The 17,146-nt window shown below is 43.7% G+C and overlaps 1 protein-coding gene across 1 annotated transcript in view; it reads right to left on the reverse strand.

The window, feature by feature from the left end:
* ANKRD22 (ankyrin repeat domain 22) overlaps positions 1 to 17,146 on the reverse strand; it is a 173,294-nt gene that overhangs the window by 64,561 nt on the left and 91,587 nt on the right. Inside the window, exon 2 of the mRNA XM_069239903.1 lies at positions 3,043 to 3,234. Coding sequence (XP_069096004.1) covers positions 3,043 to 3,234 — 192 coding nt within the window. The remainder of the gene's footprint in view (positions 1 to 3,042; positions 3,235 to 17,146) is intronic.

A 17,146-nucleotide genomic window follows, 5' to 3' on the forward strand; every position in this document is an offset into this window, starting at 1 on the left:
TCTGGAGAACTTGCCGTACCCTTGTATTATGTTCGGATGCATCTTTGCCATGCACTAGAATATCATCTTGGTATATCTTGATGCCATGAATCCCCTCAAGGACCCTCTCTATGGCACGTTGAAATACAGCAGCCGCTGAGACCAAACCAAAAGGCATACGGACAAACCTGTAAGTACCAAAGGGCGTTATGAAAGCTGTCAAGTCCTGAGAATTTTTGTGAAGCTTAACCTGGTGGTATGCAGAGGTCAAGTCAATAGATGAAAAACATTTAGCATCACTGAGAAGCGCTAACATTTCATTAATGTTGGGCAATGGATAGTGATCCACTATCACACATCTATTAAGCTCTCTCAAGTCTACACATAATCTCGGATCGCCATTAGATTTTACCGCCATCACCACTGGAGCCAACCACTCAGTGGCTTCAACTTTCTCAATTATTTCATCCTGTTCCAGCCTCTCTAATTCTGTTCTCATTTTCTCCTTCACCATCAAAGGAACCCCTCTAACTTTACTGACTACAGGTGTAACACCTTTTCTTAACCTGATCTCATGAACATAGCCCTTCAAACATCCAAGTTCAGCCTGAAAAAGATCAGAAAATTCCTGCTCATAGGAGGGTCTACCATTATCTACAGTATTAACACAGTCTAAACTCTTCAGCCTAACAGACGGGGTCTCGTTAGGTTCAAGGTAAACCCTTAAATCTTTCTGATGAGACCAACTGATGAGGGAATCACCTCTAATAGAGACATATACCTTGCCAGCTGTGAGTCTATCCACATATTGAATGGAACCTATAAAATACCCCAACAGCTTAATAGGTTCACCGCCATATCCTTTAGGAGAAATATCTGGTTTGAATAATTTTACAGAGGATTTCAAATGTTTATCAAATATTCCCATAGGAATTAATGTGATCTTTGCTCCTGAATCAAACATCATAGGGACACATACACCTTCAATACGTACAACCTCCACTGGGCCACTTATTCCATTTTTTATTTGTAACACAAATTCTTTTGGGGAATCTTCATCCTCCAATGTTATTTCTTGGACCCCTTTCTTTTGTGAACTAGAATTTTTGCAGCATGAAGTGACATGTCCCTTCTTACCACAATTTTTACAAAAAACCTTCCAACCTATGCAACCTTTGAAATTAGCATAGTGGCCAAACTCACCACATCTGTAACATCTTCCCTGTACCCCCTTCTTAACTTTGGAGCTATTGAAATTATCCTTCACTGATTTCTGAGGATTTGTCTTATCTTGTACATAACCTTCTTGACTGACAAGATGAACTTCATCCCCTTTTCCCTGTGAACTTGTCTTCCTGATCTCATCAAGACAAGCTGAGCTATGTTCATGTGTTTTAGCAATAGATATCACCTCATAAAGTGACGGATTGTCTTTAATCCAAAAAGATTCTTTCGCTTTATCAACGTTGCAGCCCAACATGAATTGATCTCTCAATCTTTCATCTTTACTGCTACCAAAACCACATGTGGAAGCTAGTTTCCGAAGTACAGTAATGTATTCCTCTACAGATTCTCCAGATCTTTGAAATCTTTTTCCAAAATGATACCTCTCCAAGACTGTGGAAATTTTCGGTAAGTAATGTAAGTCTAGTTTTTTAATACAGATTTCAAAGTCATTGAGATCTCCTGCATCTTCAACCATAAGTTCAGGTAGATTTTCAAAGACTTCCTGTCCTTCAGAACCTAAACAATGCATCAGAAGAGACATTTTCCTTTCCGCATTTAGAGAGGTGCCACAAACTCGAGCATAGTGCGCAAAAACACTTTTCCATTTTTTCCACGGAATTAGTGGTTCACCAGGAGAAGGCAAAAAAAATGGTGGACAAGTAACATTCTGCATATTGTAAATTTCTGACAGTATCTTGTGCCTGTGTTATATTTTAAAAAAAAACCTTAAAATTAAATACACAATACAAATTAAGATGGCCGCCAGGAACTTCGACTCATATGATTCTTAATGTGCAAGATGGCAGCCAAGATGTGAGAATGAGTCTTGACACACAGAAACACGAAGTAACTTAAAATGGCTACCAGAAATTTCAACTCAAATGCCTCTTGATGTAGTAAGATGGCCGCCAAAACGTGAGAATGAGGCTTGACACACAGAATCGCAAAGCAACATAAAATGGCCGCCAGGAACTTTAACTTGTCTGTCACTTGATGTAGCAAGATGGCCGCCAAGGTATGAGAACGAGGCTTGACACGCTTAACAATGAGCGTATGCGGATGACGCGACCAGGAGAGAAGAAAGCTGTTCCGGTTCGCTGTAATTACATTACTGTAAGTTAACGCTGTGCCGGTTTTGCCGTGTTGATAGTCTCTTGAGTGAGCACGTGTCCGAGATAGTCGAGCTGTTGCTGTAAGTTAGCGCTGTGCCGGTTTCGCCGTGTTGATACTCTCTTGAGTGAGCGCGTGTCTGAGATAGGCGAGCTGCGCCGGTAGGCAAGGCAGCGCGTGGTTAACAATTAGCGCGAGCCTAAGCACCCGCTGAGCGTAGCGCGAGCAACAGTGTGTATAAGTCTGGCCAGTCGACAATATACACTAGACACACAGCACAGCCCCTCCAAAAAAAATAACAGACTGCTCCAGAGAACAGCGTGGCCACAAAAAAAAAAAAAAAAAAACTTGAGATCGCACAATTACCAGGATAGGTAGTTGAGGTGTTCCGACTTCATAAGGGGTTTCAGCATCCCATCCCATCCTCGTCGCCAGTGAAAGATCGCTAGAACACAGTCTTCTTTGTAAGAAACAGGATCTTTAATATAAGATATAGTTATACAAGAAACACCTCAGCCTAAAGCTAATCCTTCCTTCGTTCTCCTTCTGCCTCTCCTCTCCTCCAACTGTCGCTGTCTCCAAGGAGACTCCAGCATTCTGTGTCAATACATTCTAGGCCTAGAATACCACAACAGTACAATAGTAACTTAAAATATGCAAGTCAAATTGGAAAAGTCAATGCCATTCCGATTTCATGTATTAGTTTTCATATTTATTTGACCTTACGTTATTTCTCATGTTCACATCTGCAGCCTTCTGGATGAGGAATCTTGCAATCCTTAAGTGCCCTCTTCGGCAGGCGCAGATGAGAGGTGTGTCCCCACCATAGCTGTCCTTTATGTTCAGGTTATCGCCATCTTCCTGCAGTAGCTGCACAACTTCATCTAAATTGTTCTGGTATGCAGCCTGGCAGATGGGCTGAGGAAGAAAAAGCACAAATGCTGAGGTAAATAAATTCTGTAAAGGAGTAAACACGTGAATGATATTCACAAGTCGTATACCATCCAGTGGCGGCTAGTAACATTTCAAAGTGGTTGGGCGTAAAAGTTGGGAATGAGTGTTATGTCTCTAGCAAAGCAAGAGAGACTGCCATCATAAAGGTTCGGTGGGAAAGGGGACTCCCTCAGAAAATGTTGAAAAAAAGGTAAGGCAAATGGTGCATTTTAAAGCACATTTGAGAAAGCATGAAGGTTTATAAAGCAATTGTGAATGTGTGGCCTTGAAATATTTAAACACATTCATACCTGCCCCATATGTCACTGCATTACTGTACCATGTCAAAGGTCAACTTATCATAGAGGTGAAGTGATCTGTGAGTTAAATTTCAGAAACAGGATATCATGTCTTAACTAAATCAGTATCTCCCTCTTGCAGCTCTCTCCACGCTCAAACTAACCACAGCATTCATGGCATCATAGATTCTCAACTACCCAAAGTTAAAAACAAAACTCGGGCTATAGATGTTGCTGTAACATGTACACATGACACAATCACTGCTATTAATTTCTGTACAACTACAATAATAATGTTTTATGTTAAGTAGGCGCTCTATAGCTGAGTTGAAAAAAATAAAAATACATTATTTCACTGCCTACAATATACAGCCCGCCCCGAGCCCATATATCATGATTACCACCACTTCCAGCCCCATCAAACTCAGCTAGCCATCCTTTACCAGCCCCCTGTGTTTATATCCTGCCAAACGGGTTGTGTTTATTGCTCACACTTTAAAGGGGTATAGGTGCCAGTTTTCAGCAAACCAAATTTTTAGGCTGCAAGCCATTTGCCAGGACACAAACAGGGGCTCGAGCTGTATACATTGGAGAAGGAAATCCTAGTCTTGTCTTTGATGGGCAGAGGTCAAAAGCATCATGCTCATGACTTGGAGCATTCGTTGGGGTAGACTGTTGTGCATCAAATAGAACACCTTCTTTGAGCCTTTCCATAACACAGCTAACAGTCCTAGTTAAATTCTGTCTGGTTGGACTGCTCACGCACGCTTGCGCACATCACATTTTTTAATGTGAAAGTGAGGACAATTAAAAGCCACACACACACATATCTAGGAATAATTAGGACGCAAGTTTGAATGTTGTGAATCCTCAGGACTTCCAGATGTCCACTCAGACAATGCCCACTAATCATCCAGCACTGTACACTCACAACTTGCCCATCAGGTGTGCCATGCGCCTGAGGGTGTCACTTAGTTTGCCCATCATACATTGCACTGGCATTGCAGCAAAGGATGGAGGTTTGCTCAACTTCACAAGGTACTGCTAGGCACAGAGCGCTGCTGCCTGGGGTTTGAGGAAAGCTGTGCCTCTCCTTTACTGCTGCTGGGGCAGCGAGTTTGGAAGACACACAAATCTCGCCCACCAATCGGCATCAATGTCTTGAAATCAAAGAGCCACAGTATTCGTGTTCTCTCATCATGGCGCCCCTGAGGCAGCACTGGTTATTGTGAGATGGCAATGTCCAGGAGCCACACTCTTTTGCCCATGGAGCCATGAGACTTCACTTGTAACCCTAAACCCCACATTTGATTAACCATTTGATCCTCGGAGAACCACACCATGCTCCGGTTTCTTGACTACAACAAATGAAAGCACGTAGACGTTGGGTAAAGCCACCTTTAAGCACTACATAATAGCAACAAATTGCCATGTGATACAGCTTTTTCTCACTATTAAAGATGGTAGAGGTACAATCCTACTACCCCTCATTCTGACAAATGAACATTACTTCTAAGCCAATTTGCATTATATAATTTCGGAGGTTATGAACGTCTGTATGTACATTGTAAAAGGGTCACAAGCAGCGATGTTATGCAATTAATGCCTATTTGAGATGAGGTGCAGATGGGAGGAAAGTCATATCCTTTTCAAATACAATAAGAATAAGATGTAGTTAGCAACAGCAAGGAATGTTATTATAATTCCTCCGCAGAGCTATATTCCAGAGGCACTGTGGCAAATGTTTTGTGGTTGAAAATAAATTATCCCTTTTGGAACATTCCTGTTTGTTAGAAGAAAAACCTCTACTACTGTACACAAGTTTGCTGCATGGTAACAAAGTCATAACAATTGGAGGTCCAGGTCCAGTACCCATACAGTGCATGTTGGTGCTATTTAAAAGAAAGGAATACATAATTCAGAAAGTAAAATGTTGCTTTGCGCAGCAAAAACACTACATGAGCAGGTCTGCACTCCAGCTTCGCATTCTGGAAGAGGGTGGGGCTGAGGGAAGACAGGCGAATAATGGCATAATAAAGACAGGAACATGCTTGATTGCATATTTCATTTTGGAGAGGGTAGTTGGCCTTACAGCAGACAATCAGTAGAAGTGCACATATTCTCGGCACTGCGCATATGTATACCCAATACAAACATGTTTAATGAGCCATCTAAGGAGGTTTAAACAATACGACAACATATAAAAACACACAGACACCATGAATTAATATAACTGTACCCCCCTTATAGCTGCGCTGTAACACATTTTGTAGGCAGCATAAACAGGCAAAGTGAAAAGTTGTAGAGAGAACTGTTAACATCCGTTTTGCAATCTAATCTGATCTCCCCATAAGCTAGCCGGAAACATTTTTTAACTCTTACACCTACTGCCAGAGCAGACACATGATGGGCAAAAACCGTTTGAACTTTGTCTTTCTATGCAACACGTAGGAAACGAATTCTATTTCAGGACCTGAGGCTTCAGATTATGCTTCTCTCTCTTTACTGTTTGAACTCACAGCAGCCAATGAAAAAACACAATCAACAGAAAACTATGTTCCCCAAAGTCCCATGTAGTCCATAACACTGCCCAATCACAGATAGCCCTCACATATAAAGGTCACCATTAACAAAGTCCTTCCTCTTTCTTTGCTGTTCACAGCAGGAGATAAGTGTCACTCTTCTTTTTTCCTATTGATGTATGATTGTTTGTATCCTAAAAGCTCTTGTGGAGCGGGAGCAGGACATGAACGTGGCCTCCCGCTGTGCCCTATTGTGTTTTTTCTTCCGATCAGGCGCTCTCCGTTACCACGGTGATGTGCGATTGATGAAATGCTGCTGGGTCTCCGGACCTTTAATCGTGTTTGTTTGCCTTTGATTTCTCCCCCTGGGAGCTTGTGTGCACGGTGCACGGCTCCCACTCACTCTAGCGGGTCGGAGGTAGAGGACTTTGTCCTCTTTCTTTTTCCGACTCGCGCATGCGCTCTGAAAGCACGTCTCATTTCTGATTGTGTCGCAGGGCGCAGCGCAAGCTTTGAAGTGTGACAATCTGTCCCTGAACGCCCAATGGGGTACTTAAACATGGTAGGGCCTTGCCCTAGGGGTTTTCAGGTGCTCCCTCCACCCATTATTATTAGAAAGAGCAATTTTTGGAAGCACTTTGTGCTAAATATTATTTTACCTGCTGGGTGACACCCCCATGAACTCCTCCTCTCCTCTCATTAACAGGATGGCGTACTACTCCGAAGAAGAGGAATATTATCAGGAAAATCCTGACACACATGAAGACTTTGGAATGGAGGAAAGACTTGTGGAAGCCCTCAGCGCCCATGTCCAGGACTCAGTAAACCAGGCTCTGATAAAGGCCTTGAAGCCTTTTATCCAGCCTCTAGTCTGGTATGGCCAGAGTGAATTAAGAGGAAAATTTCCTATGGTAGATATGCCCAGAGATGATCAGGCACCAGATGTGGGCTTTGCCCAGAGAGCCTCTGTGCGTCCAACATCCTCGGCGGACGCTCTTGCGCAGATGGCTGCGTCAGTGCTTAAAGACCACGAATATGATACTTTCTTTTCCTTGCAAGGTGCGGAGTCTCTTCCTAGAGGGTCTACAAATACTTTAGAGACTGCAGAGTCTGAGTCCCCTCATTCCTCAGAGTCAGTGTTTGGAAACGACCCGAAACCCTCGGGTAAACATAAAAGCAAATCTCATAACCTCGATGAGGACAGTCAGACTCAAAATACCTTATCCTTTGATCCTGAGTCCATCATCCACCCAAGGTCTACTGAATGGATTCCTTGTACTGAGGTAGCATACTATGAACAGGACAGAATCTGTAAAGGTTTCAACTGTGACATGCGTAGTACTCTATGCTACGAATGTCCACGCCCCTCACTTCTAGGGAAAGTTGCAGATACCCCAGAGCTAGATCCAAATCTGGCAACGTTTATTAAAAAGTTCACCAAAGACCCCAAGAATGGTTTGGAGAGAGCCTGGAAAGGATGCCAGGACAAGTTGTTGGACATATCTTGTCCTGTTACAAAGATAATCGAACTGACAATACTAGCTAAAGAATCCAGTACTGCTTTAGACCCAGACACTATATTGCAATGGTCTCAAAGAGCCATATGTTTGCTTGGCAATCCAAACTGTGCTATTTCTACTGAGAGGAGACTGTCCTTCTTCATGCGGATTGACCCTAAACTGGCTGAGTTGGCCCCCAGTGAGGCAGGCACTTTAGCAAACGGACAAGTTTATTAAAGATTTGGGAAAATATCTAGCCACTTTTTCGGCCTTGGACAAAGCTCAATCATCCATGAGGAAGATGTTTAGCGGTGGCCTTTTTGCCAGGTCCGGGTAATTCAGAGGTCCTTCGCTGGGCCCTGGATTCCATCAGGCCTCAGGAGGTTTTGTGCACAGAGGAAGAGGTTCCACCTCTGGGGGATTCTATCCCTCCAGATCTCAAAGAGGCTACGGACGTGGCTACTGAGGCGGTAACCGAGGCAGATCCACCACTTCCGACAATACCCAGGTGAGAATTATTCCCATTTCAGAGATTATTCTTGGGGGCAGAATAAGACATTGTTTAAGTTACTGGGAGAGTCTCTCTCCAGATCCTTGGATCTTGCAAACCGTTCAAGGGTTCAGACTAGAATTCTATGCAACGCCCCAACAGTCCAATTGGCCTCACACTCTTTGTTTTTCCTGAGAAGAGAGCTCTTTCATAGATCTAGAAGTTTCCGCCTTGCTTCGCAAACAAGCTATAGTCGAAGCCAATCCACACCCTCTCGGGCTTTTCAGTCTCATTTTTCTAGTGCAGAAGAAAGGCAGAGGTTCTCGCCTGGTTCTCAATCTCAAGGACTTAAATTCTTGGATTGTATATCGTCATTTCAAGATGGAAGGTATCCATCTTTTAAGAGACTTGCTCCAAGAGAAAGATTTTCTTGTACGATTAGACCTCAAGGACGCTGATCTAACCATCCCGATATTTGGCCCACATCGCAGATTCCTCCAAATTCTTTGGAGAGACCAATGTTACGAGTTTACCATCCTCGGCTTGTTATCCGACCGATGTTTTTTTCAAACTCTTAAGACCACTGGTACAATCCCTCAGAGTGAGAGGTGTTCGTCTGATTATTTACCTGGACAACATCATACTCATGGCCCAATCCAAAGAGGTTCTTCTGACACAGCTGTCATGGACTATCAACCTTCTGCACGACTTAGGTTTTCTCATCAATCTGGAAAAGTCGCTATTGACTCCCTCTCAGAATATAGAAGTTTTAGGTTTTCAAATAGATTCCATCAACGCACAACTTCTGTTGCCTCTTTCGAAGAGGATTTAGATCAAGAAAGAATTGAGGTGAGCCCTTGCCTCTTCTAATATATCACTGAGGACGTTAGCTCACCTGGTAGGCCTTCTGGCCTCTTCCATTCAGGTGATTTTCCCAGGGTCTCTCCATTATCGTGCCCTTCAACACTTGAAAATTCGACACCTTTGCAGGGGCCTATCTTATTCCGAGCAGATCCACCTTTCAGACGAGGCCAAAGCAGAGATCTCTTGGTGGTTGAATCATAAGTATGCCTGGAATGGCAGGACAATGTTTGCAGCCTCTCCGGAACTTGTGATAGACTCAGATGCCAGCCTTTGGGGTTGGGGAGCCCGTTGTGGCTCAGTGACAACAGGGGGAAGATGGTCCACTCAGGAGAAATTGCTCCATATCAATTGCCTGGAACTCTTGGCGGGATCATTCGCGATCCCCTTGCCATCCCCTCGGAATGCAAGCTGTTGCATTCTTCTGCACTTGGACAATGTTTTGGCGGTTCGATACATAAACCATCTGGGGGGAACCAGATCACAAGTGCTGGTAAAGATAGCCAAATAATTTTGGGAGTACTGTCTACAACATCAGATCTCTGTTGTAGTGGAGTACATTCTGGGCAAGTTCAACCTGATTGCAGACTGGAACTCCCGTTTCCTGAGGGACGGCAGCAACTTGAAGCTGAACCCTTCAGACATTCTCCAAAATCAATCTGTTACGGGGTCCATGTTCCATCAATCTTTTTGCCTTGCGACTGAACAAACAACTTCCTTGGTTCTTCAGTTGGAGGCCGGACCCTCTGGCAATGGGGTCAGATGCTTTTCTTCAGTCATGAGAGATGGGCCTGCTATATGCCTTTCCCCCGTTCGCCATGATTCAGACAGTACTATCTCGGGTGAGGAGACAATCAGCGGAATTGATCCTTGTGACTCTGCCTTTGGAAAGCTCAGCCATGGTTCCCAGTGGCGCTGGAACTCTCTTCTGCCCTTCCGATTTGGCTCGATCTCTATTGCTGGACCCAGCAGGATTACCTCATCCGCTAATATTGATTAGGAAGTTGTCCCTCCTGGCATGGAGGCTTTCAGGAACCGTTGGCAAGTGCCGTGTGTTTCAGACAACGCTTTGATCTTCCTGTCCCAATCCCGGGCTTCCTCTACTCACAAATGGTACAAATCTTCTTGGAAGAGATGGACTGGTTGGTGTAGTTAATGGAGTGTCTATCCCTTGGGGGAAGACATTAGTATAATTGTGAATTTCCTTTCAGACTTAGCAGCCTAAGGTTTGACATATAGAACAATCAATAATTTTAGGTCAGCGGTCTCAGCAGGGCATCCCCATATTGATGGTAAATCTGTGGGTGAACATCAATTAGTTTGTAAGCTGTTGCGTGGTATCAGATGGTTAACCCTCCTAAGCCAAAATATTCTGTGCTTTGGGATGTGGGTGTAGCATTACGTTTTCTGAAAGCTTGGCCTTGTAATGAAGATCTTACACGTAAACAGTTGGCTGCGAAACTTACCATCCTTCTTTGTCTAATTTTCTGTCGTAGGATATCGGATGTTAAAACACTGGATTTATTAGGCAGAGTATTTACTCCTTCTGGAGTATCTTTTACTATTTCCAAAAGAACAAAAACAGATTCTGAATGTGTTTCTTATCCTGCTTTTCCACATCATAAAAAATTATGCGTGGTTTAATGTTTAAAAGTGTATGAGGAATCCACTCGGGAATTTCACAGGGACTTCCAGGGTCAACTAATCATTTCATTACAAAAAACGTTTGATCTGGTGTCATCAGCTTTATTAGCTCAATGGGTTAGATGGTTAATGAACGAAGGTGGTATTGATACCTCCAGTTTTGGAGCTCATTCAGTCAGGAGCTATGGCTTTTAAGGCTTTTTTGACAGGTTCTCGCTTGGAGGACATCATGGCAGCGGCTGATTGGTCAACAGACTCTTCTTTTAATGTTTTTTTATCAGAAACCTATTGCTGATGTGGCTTCAGCTATAGTAAATCAACTTTGAACTAGAATAATCCGAAGCCTCCGGTCCTGAAATAGAATAAAAAAGATTCTAGCTATTGCGTCAAGATTTTTCAAATCTATGAAGGACACGGAGGCGAGGATTATCCCACCCTTGTAGACAACATAATTTTTTTTTTAATGAAAATTATTTTCTGTTATTAACTGAAATGATATAACATTTTGATGGAGATAAGAATTCATGAGTTATGAGGATTAATCCTTATTTTCTACAAGTTGAAGTCCTGTTGATTCCATTTCTGGATGTTGCAGTTACGTGTTTGTGCGATTGATGACGCTATGTTGGACTTAATCTCGCAAAGAAAGAGGTAGGATTTTGTTAATGGTGACCTTTATATGTGAGGGCTATCTGTGATGGAGAGTGTTATGGACTACATGGGATCTTGGGAAATGTAGTTTTCTGTTGATTGTGTTTTTTCATTGGCTGCTGTGAGTTTAAACAGTAAAGAGATTGACGCATAATCCTCACCTCGTGTCCTTAATAGAATTGAAAATTCTTGACACGATACCTAGAAAATTTTGTATTCATCAGCAGTGGCCGGTGAAGATGCCTGAGAAGAGGGCTGGAGGCTAGGAAAGTGAGGAAACCCCACCCTTTTCCAACTCGTCATAGAGCGGGGTGGGGTCCGTGATGCTTACTGACCCCACCGTAGGACAATTTAGGAAAGGGTGGGATGGGGAACCATTATTAACTGTCATGCAGCCATGCCCCAACCTGATGCTCTTGCTGCCCGGGGGTTTGGCAAAAAGTGACGCTATTGGCATCATTGATGAGTGGAAATCAAAGGCACAAGATAAGGGCAGGCCAGGGCTGGAGGGATTAAAGCCCTGGAGCCTCTACAATCTCTGGCGCAGGTGCACTAGCACACGTGTCAGTAAAAGTGTCTGCCTGGCTGATGCTCGCACAAAGTGAGCGTCAGAGTATGACTGCAGATCTCCAACACAGGGAGTCGGCTGTCTGCCAGGTATGTTTTATTTTCCTGCTTTGTGTACCATCCACACTGATAATTAAATAATCACAATAGACAGCGTGTAACACGATTGTTTAATTCCCAGTGTGGTTGGCACATGAAGAAGGCAAATTGGGGGGCTGGTGCACAGCGCCTTCGCCCAAATAAAGCAGCTGCCCGTGATACTATCACTATGGGACTACATCATCATTCGCTGCCGCAAACAACAATGATCCCACTAAAGGCCGGGTTGCAACAACAGAAGCATTAATATTTTGGTGAATGGACATTAGCTTTACATCTATTCAAAAGTGGAGATGAACACACTCCTTAGGACGTAATATATTTATTTACTGATTTGCTGTTAATTTAAAGCACTTTTATCATCATGAGACTACAATGTTTGAAGGGGTGAGTATTTGTAAATATTTGTTTGCGATTCAGTCAGTTGCGTGGGGTGGGGGAGGCTAACCTGTTCATTCCTTCTGATCTATCAGCTTTCCCTAACTGGGATGTTAAACCCAGTTTTGCGTGTGGAATGGAAGAGGGTTTGCTTGACCCTCACTTGACCTTCATTATGCCTCGTTTGGCATGCATGTGTTTCCAGACAGATTTGCAAATGGAGGATCCTGGCTCATGCAGGATTTTTCCTGCAACACATCCTGATGCCTCTATGAAAACATGCACAGTTTGCACTGGAAAGTTATAGGTGTGTATCCAGTTAAGTTTTATTATATTATGCAGTGCATGTATTGCACAGCATTTGACAATTATTTCACCTCTTAGCACTTTCATCTGCAGGCGGTAGGTTTAACTACTGTTTCAGACTCCATACCTCTAATCATACTCAGACCTAATTCCTGGCCCACATTTGTGCGGTTGGTTATTTTGTGCACTGTGGTAGTCTCAGTGCAGGGTGCTGCAGATGCATGCTTGAGTCTGTGACCTTCTTTCAAACCTCTCAGGATGGAAGTTTTAAGTGAGGGCTGTGGGAGGATCTTAAGTCTTACTATTCTCCCTGGTGCGCATGTAGGCCCGTATTTATACTTTTTGACGCTAAACTGCGCTAACGCAGTTTAGCGTCAAAAAATTTTGCGCCGGCTAACGCCATTCTGAAGCACCATGCGGGCGCCGTATTTATTGAATGGCGTTAGCCGGCGCAAGCAGACCGCCGCTGCCTGGTGTGCGTGGAAAAAAACCACGTACACCAGGCAGCGCCGGCGTAGGGAAAAATGGCGTTAGGGCGTCTTAAAAATGGCGCAAGTCAGGTTGACGCAAAAAAACCGTCTTAACCCGATTTGCGCCATTTTAAACGACGCCCAGACGCCATTTACATGACTCCTGTCTTAGTAAAGACAGGAGTCATGCCCCCTTGCCCAATGGCCATGCCCAGGGGACTTATGTCCCCTGGGCATGGCCATTGGGCATTGTGGCATGTAGGGGGGCAAAAATCAGGCCCCCCTATGCCAAAAAAAAATAAAAAAAAATAAAAAATGTATACTTACCTGAACTTACCTGAATGTCCATGGGATGGGTCCCTCCATCCTTGGTTGTCCTCCTGGGGTGGGCAAGGGTGGCAGGGGGGGTCCCTGGGGGCATGGGAGGGCATCTGTGGGCTCATTTTGAGCCCACAGGTCCCTTAACGCCTGCCCTGACCCAGGCATTAAAAAGTGGCGCAAATGCGGGGTTTTCTGCCCCGCCAACTCCCGGGCGTGATTTTTGCCGGGAGTATAAATACGACGGAATTTGCGTCGCAGTCATTTTTTTGGACGGGAACGCCTACCTTGCATCTCATTAACGCAAGGAAGGCGTTCACGCTAAAAAATGACGCTCTTTACTCCTACTTTGGCGCTAGACGCGTCTAGCGCCAAAGTATAAATATGGCGTTAGTTTTGCGCCGAATTTGCGTCGAAAAAAACGACGCTAATTCGGCGCAAACGGAGTATAAATATGCCCCGTAGTATTTTAATGAATGCACAAGTTAATAGCGGCAAGCTGGGCTAAAACCTTTTTTTTCATTTGTGAGCAGTTTCTAATCTCTGTGTGAAATAGGAGTAATGTGTTGAGTCCCGTGAGTGACCCCGTGAGATTCAAAGTTCAAGCTGTGAATGTTTCTAACTTGTGATGGAGATCTCGATATTATCGAGTTTAACTAAATGTGAAAAAGTAAAACCTATATTCCCTATTTTTTCAGAGGGCAGTTGCAGCAGGTGAATCTTGATAGTGGTAGAAATAAGCATCTGCCTCAAATGTACCAAACAAAAATCCCGACTTCCCATTGGATGTTTTGGAGGCAGAAACTTTGAGAAAGTGAAGCAAAATATTGCATTCTGCAGCACAATTGCCACATACATTGGGTGCGATCTTAGGTTTTGATCGAGCACTTATTAAATAATCCAGTACTTTCTCTGAGGACCAGCCAAGCATTTCCATGCCCAGGATTGTTGCGGGTTCATGATCTCCAAGACAATTATGAAAAAAACATGCAAAATAGTGGGGTTTTCAGCAGGGGCAATTCCTCTGCAATGGTGTCGCCCCACTGGCTAAGAGCCAGCACCTGAAAAATAAAACTATACTTTATTATCGTTTTATTTTTCAGCTGCCGGTTGAGCCAGCATGTGCAGGGAGAGGTGGGCTGGGCCATGGGAGGGAGGAGGAGGAGTGTAGTGCGCTAAGTGTCCATGTCAGTTTGGCCGACCGTCTTAGGCAGACCAAGCCGCTCAGACCAATCCTGATGCTGCTCTCATGCTAGGCATAGCATGTGAGCAGTGCCAGGATTGCGTGGGGGAGCCGGTGCTGGTGTCCCAGGGACTGCTGGGACACCAAGAGAGCAGAGGATGGAGGCAGCAGGCAGTGGCGCTTTAACAGTAAATTAAAAAAATAAAATGTATTGGTGTTTTCTCTGTCATCGGCCCCCCTTGACATGTGTGGCGGCCGCCGCTGGTTATCAGTAAAAAAATGCCAAAAAATAATTGCAGATCGATAAACAAGGCAGGCATTTTGACATTTCTGAGATCGCAATTGGAAATGGCCCAACATTTTTTAAAGTATAAATAGCTTCTTTCTTCAAATAACTTTACAAAATATTTCCATTTTGTCTCTAATTCATATCTTCATGACCATAAACATACTTGGACGGGGCAAGTTAGGAAAATTATTTTTATACAAAGCATTAAACTACAGACACAGACCTGTCAACTCATACGGTGGCACCGTGTTTCACACAATATCGGCTCACTTCACACGATGTGCTGGTGAAGAGCCACTATCACGTGGTATTATATCAGATGGGCTATTTCCTGCACAAATGAGCTACATTTTGCAATTTGTGTGGGAGAAAGCACCACTGGTGGCCATGGGGGCCCACTGCTGCATTTAGAAGTGTGTATATATACTTTCTGGAGGCAGTGCACACAGCATCAGAGAACCAGTCTGGGTTGCCCCAGTGTAAATGCGGCAGCTGAACACCACCAATGATAACAAGTTAGGGATTGGAATACACTTCCCGAATGCCATCCCTCCTTGCCTCACCCACAGTCCTGAATCGGACCAATGATCGTGCTCCTACCCGCCCCATGTTTGCCCATCCCAGCATAGTGTGCAGCCCTCCTGTAGTCAGAGGAGGAGCGTGTATTGTGCTGCAGCAGTACTAGTCTGAACAGGCCTAGGAGTCTAACTTAAACTTACTTCAAAAAAGTTTATGAGTGACTCATGTGAGAAATGTTCCAAATTTCATTGAGCAAATGTATTTATGTACAATCCAGTGCCCTCATAGAGCCTGTCACTGAGCCGCAGCTCATGCTTTAAACTGAATAATACGTACACATGTGCTGCATGCAGGTACTGGTATCTCTGGTACATGTGGATGACGTGTCTATTGCCTTAACCACTGTTCTGAGTTGGACCAATGTCAGGACCTGCGTCCTCCCCACCCAAGTTCCCCCGCCCCAGCAAAGTGCGCAGCACGCCTCTAGTTAGAGGAGGAGCATGGCATGTGTTGTGCACTGCATCCATTTGAACAGGCCTCTCATGACAGTAAAGTTTAAACTTACTTCAAAAAAGTCTATAAGAGTGACTCATGTAAACAATGTTCCTAATTTAATTGGATATTTTATGCACAATCGAATCCAGCGCCCTCGAGCTGCGGAGCCTGTCTGTGCAGCTCACGCTTTAAACTGAATAGCACGCACGCACAGCACACCACATGCAGGTACCTGGTAGTTGGCAGTGGTAGAAGTGGGGGGTGGAGATCTGAGGGGCACGACATGCCCATACTTTTTTAATTTTGGAAAAACAGTTCCTCTGCTTTGTGTAAAAAGATAACTGTCCCAGGACAGAATTCTGCAAGTTGAAACCCTTCAGCTGATGTGTCAGGTAGGGAGTAAGGGCCATATCTACGAAAGCTTTTTCTCATAGACACAGAATGGGTAAAATCCTTTTGTACATCTGACCCTAAGTCTCCTGTGCTGTGAAACCGAGGGAGGCGAAGACAGATAAAGAACCGATTTTGCTTGGCGCCTCTTTCCCCCAAAGAAATGTAAATGTGCGCAAGTGGTCAATTTGCAAATCCAAAGGGTGCCGGGAAGCCAGTATTAGCTTTAATTGATGAAATCACTTGAAGCTTCTGACACAAGGTTATTTTTTTTTAGAGGTATTGTGAGGGAGCTGCCAGCTAAGGTGTGAAGTGTATGCTTTTAAAAGACAGTTCTAAAAAAAACTTTGCACTATGTAAATTCTGGGTATTATTAAAATCTATATTTCGAAAGCACAATTTTATCTTAAAACATTTTTTGCATTTTGTAGCAGCCTCTCTTATATTAAGAGTAATGCAAGCTTAAAACAATGAATTACATGTTCACAGTGCTTTCTGTCACAGATCAAACTGGTATCTTGTAGCACTAAACAAAGAGAAGCCACTATTCTCCACTGCATCAGTTAGGATTCAATTCTGAGGCTCCCTGAAGTGCATTAACTAATTTAGGTTTGATAATGTCTGATAGTACATTTCTCACTGATTAACATAGCTTATATTTAATTTTAATTTAAGCTGTGTTTTATAATATATGCAGTTATTTGAGTGTGAAAGACCTAAAGAAAGTTACAGATTGTGTTGTTTTCTTAGCCACACCTTTGACCATGCCCCCAAACTCACTTGCCGCATTGCTTTCTGGCTGCATCTCTGTTTCCATACTTTTTTTTAATGCACTTCTACCACTGGTAGCTGGTACATGTGGGCAACATGTCCATGTGGTTTCCTAGTGTTTGACTTTGATTTTGATATGGGAACAT

This window comes from Pleurodeles waltl, chromosome 6, assembly GCF_031143425.1.
Source record: "Pleurodeles waltl isolate 20211129_DDA chromosome 6, aPleWal1.hap1.20221129, whole genome shotgun sequence".
Lineage (NCBI taxonomy): Eukaryota > Metazoa > Chordata > Amphibia > Caudata > Salamandridae > Pleurodeles > Pleurodeles waltl.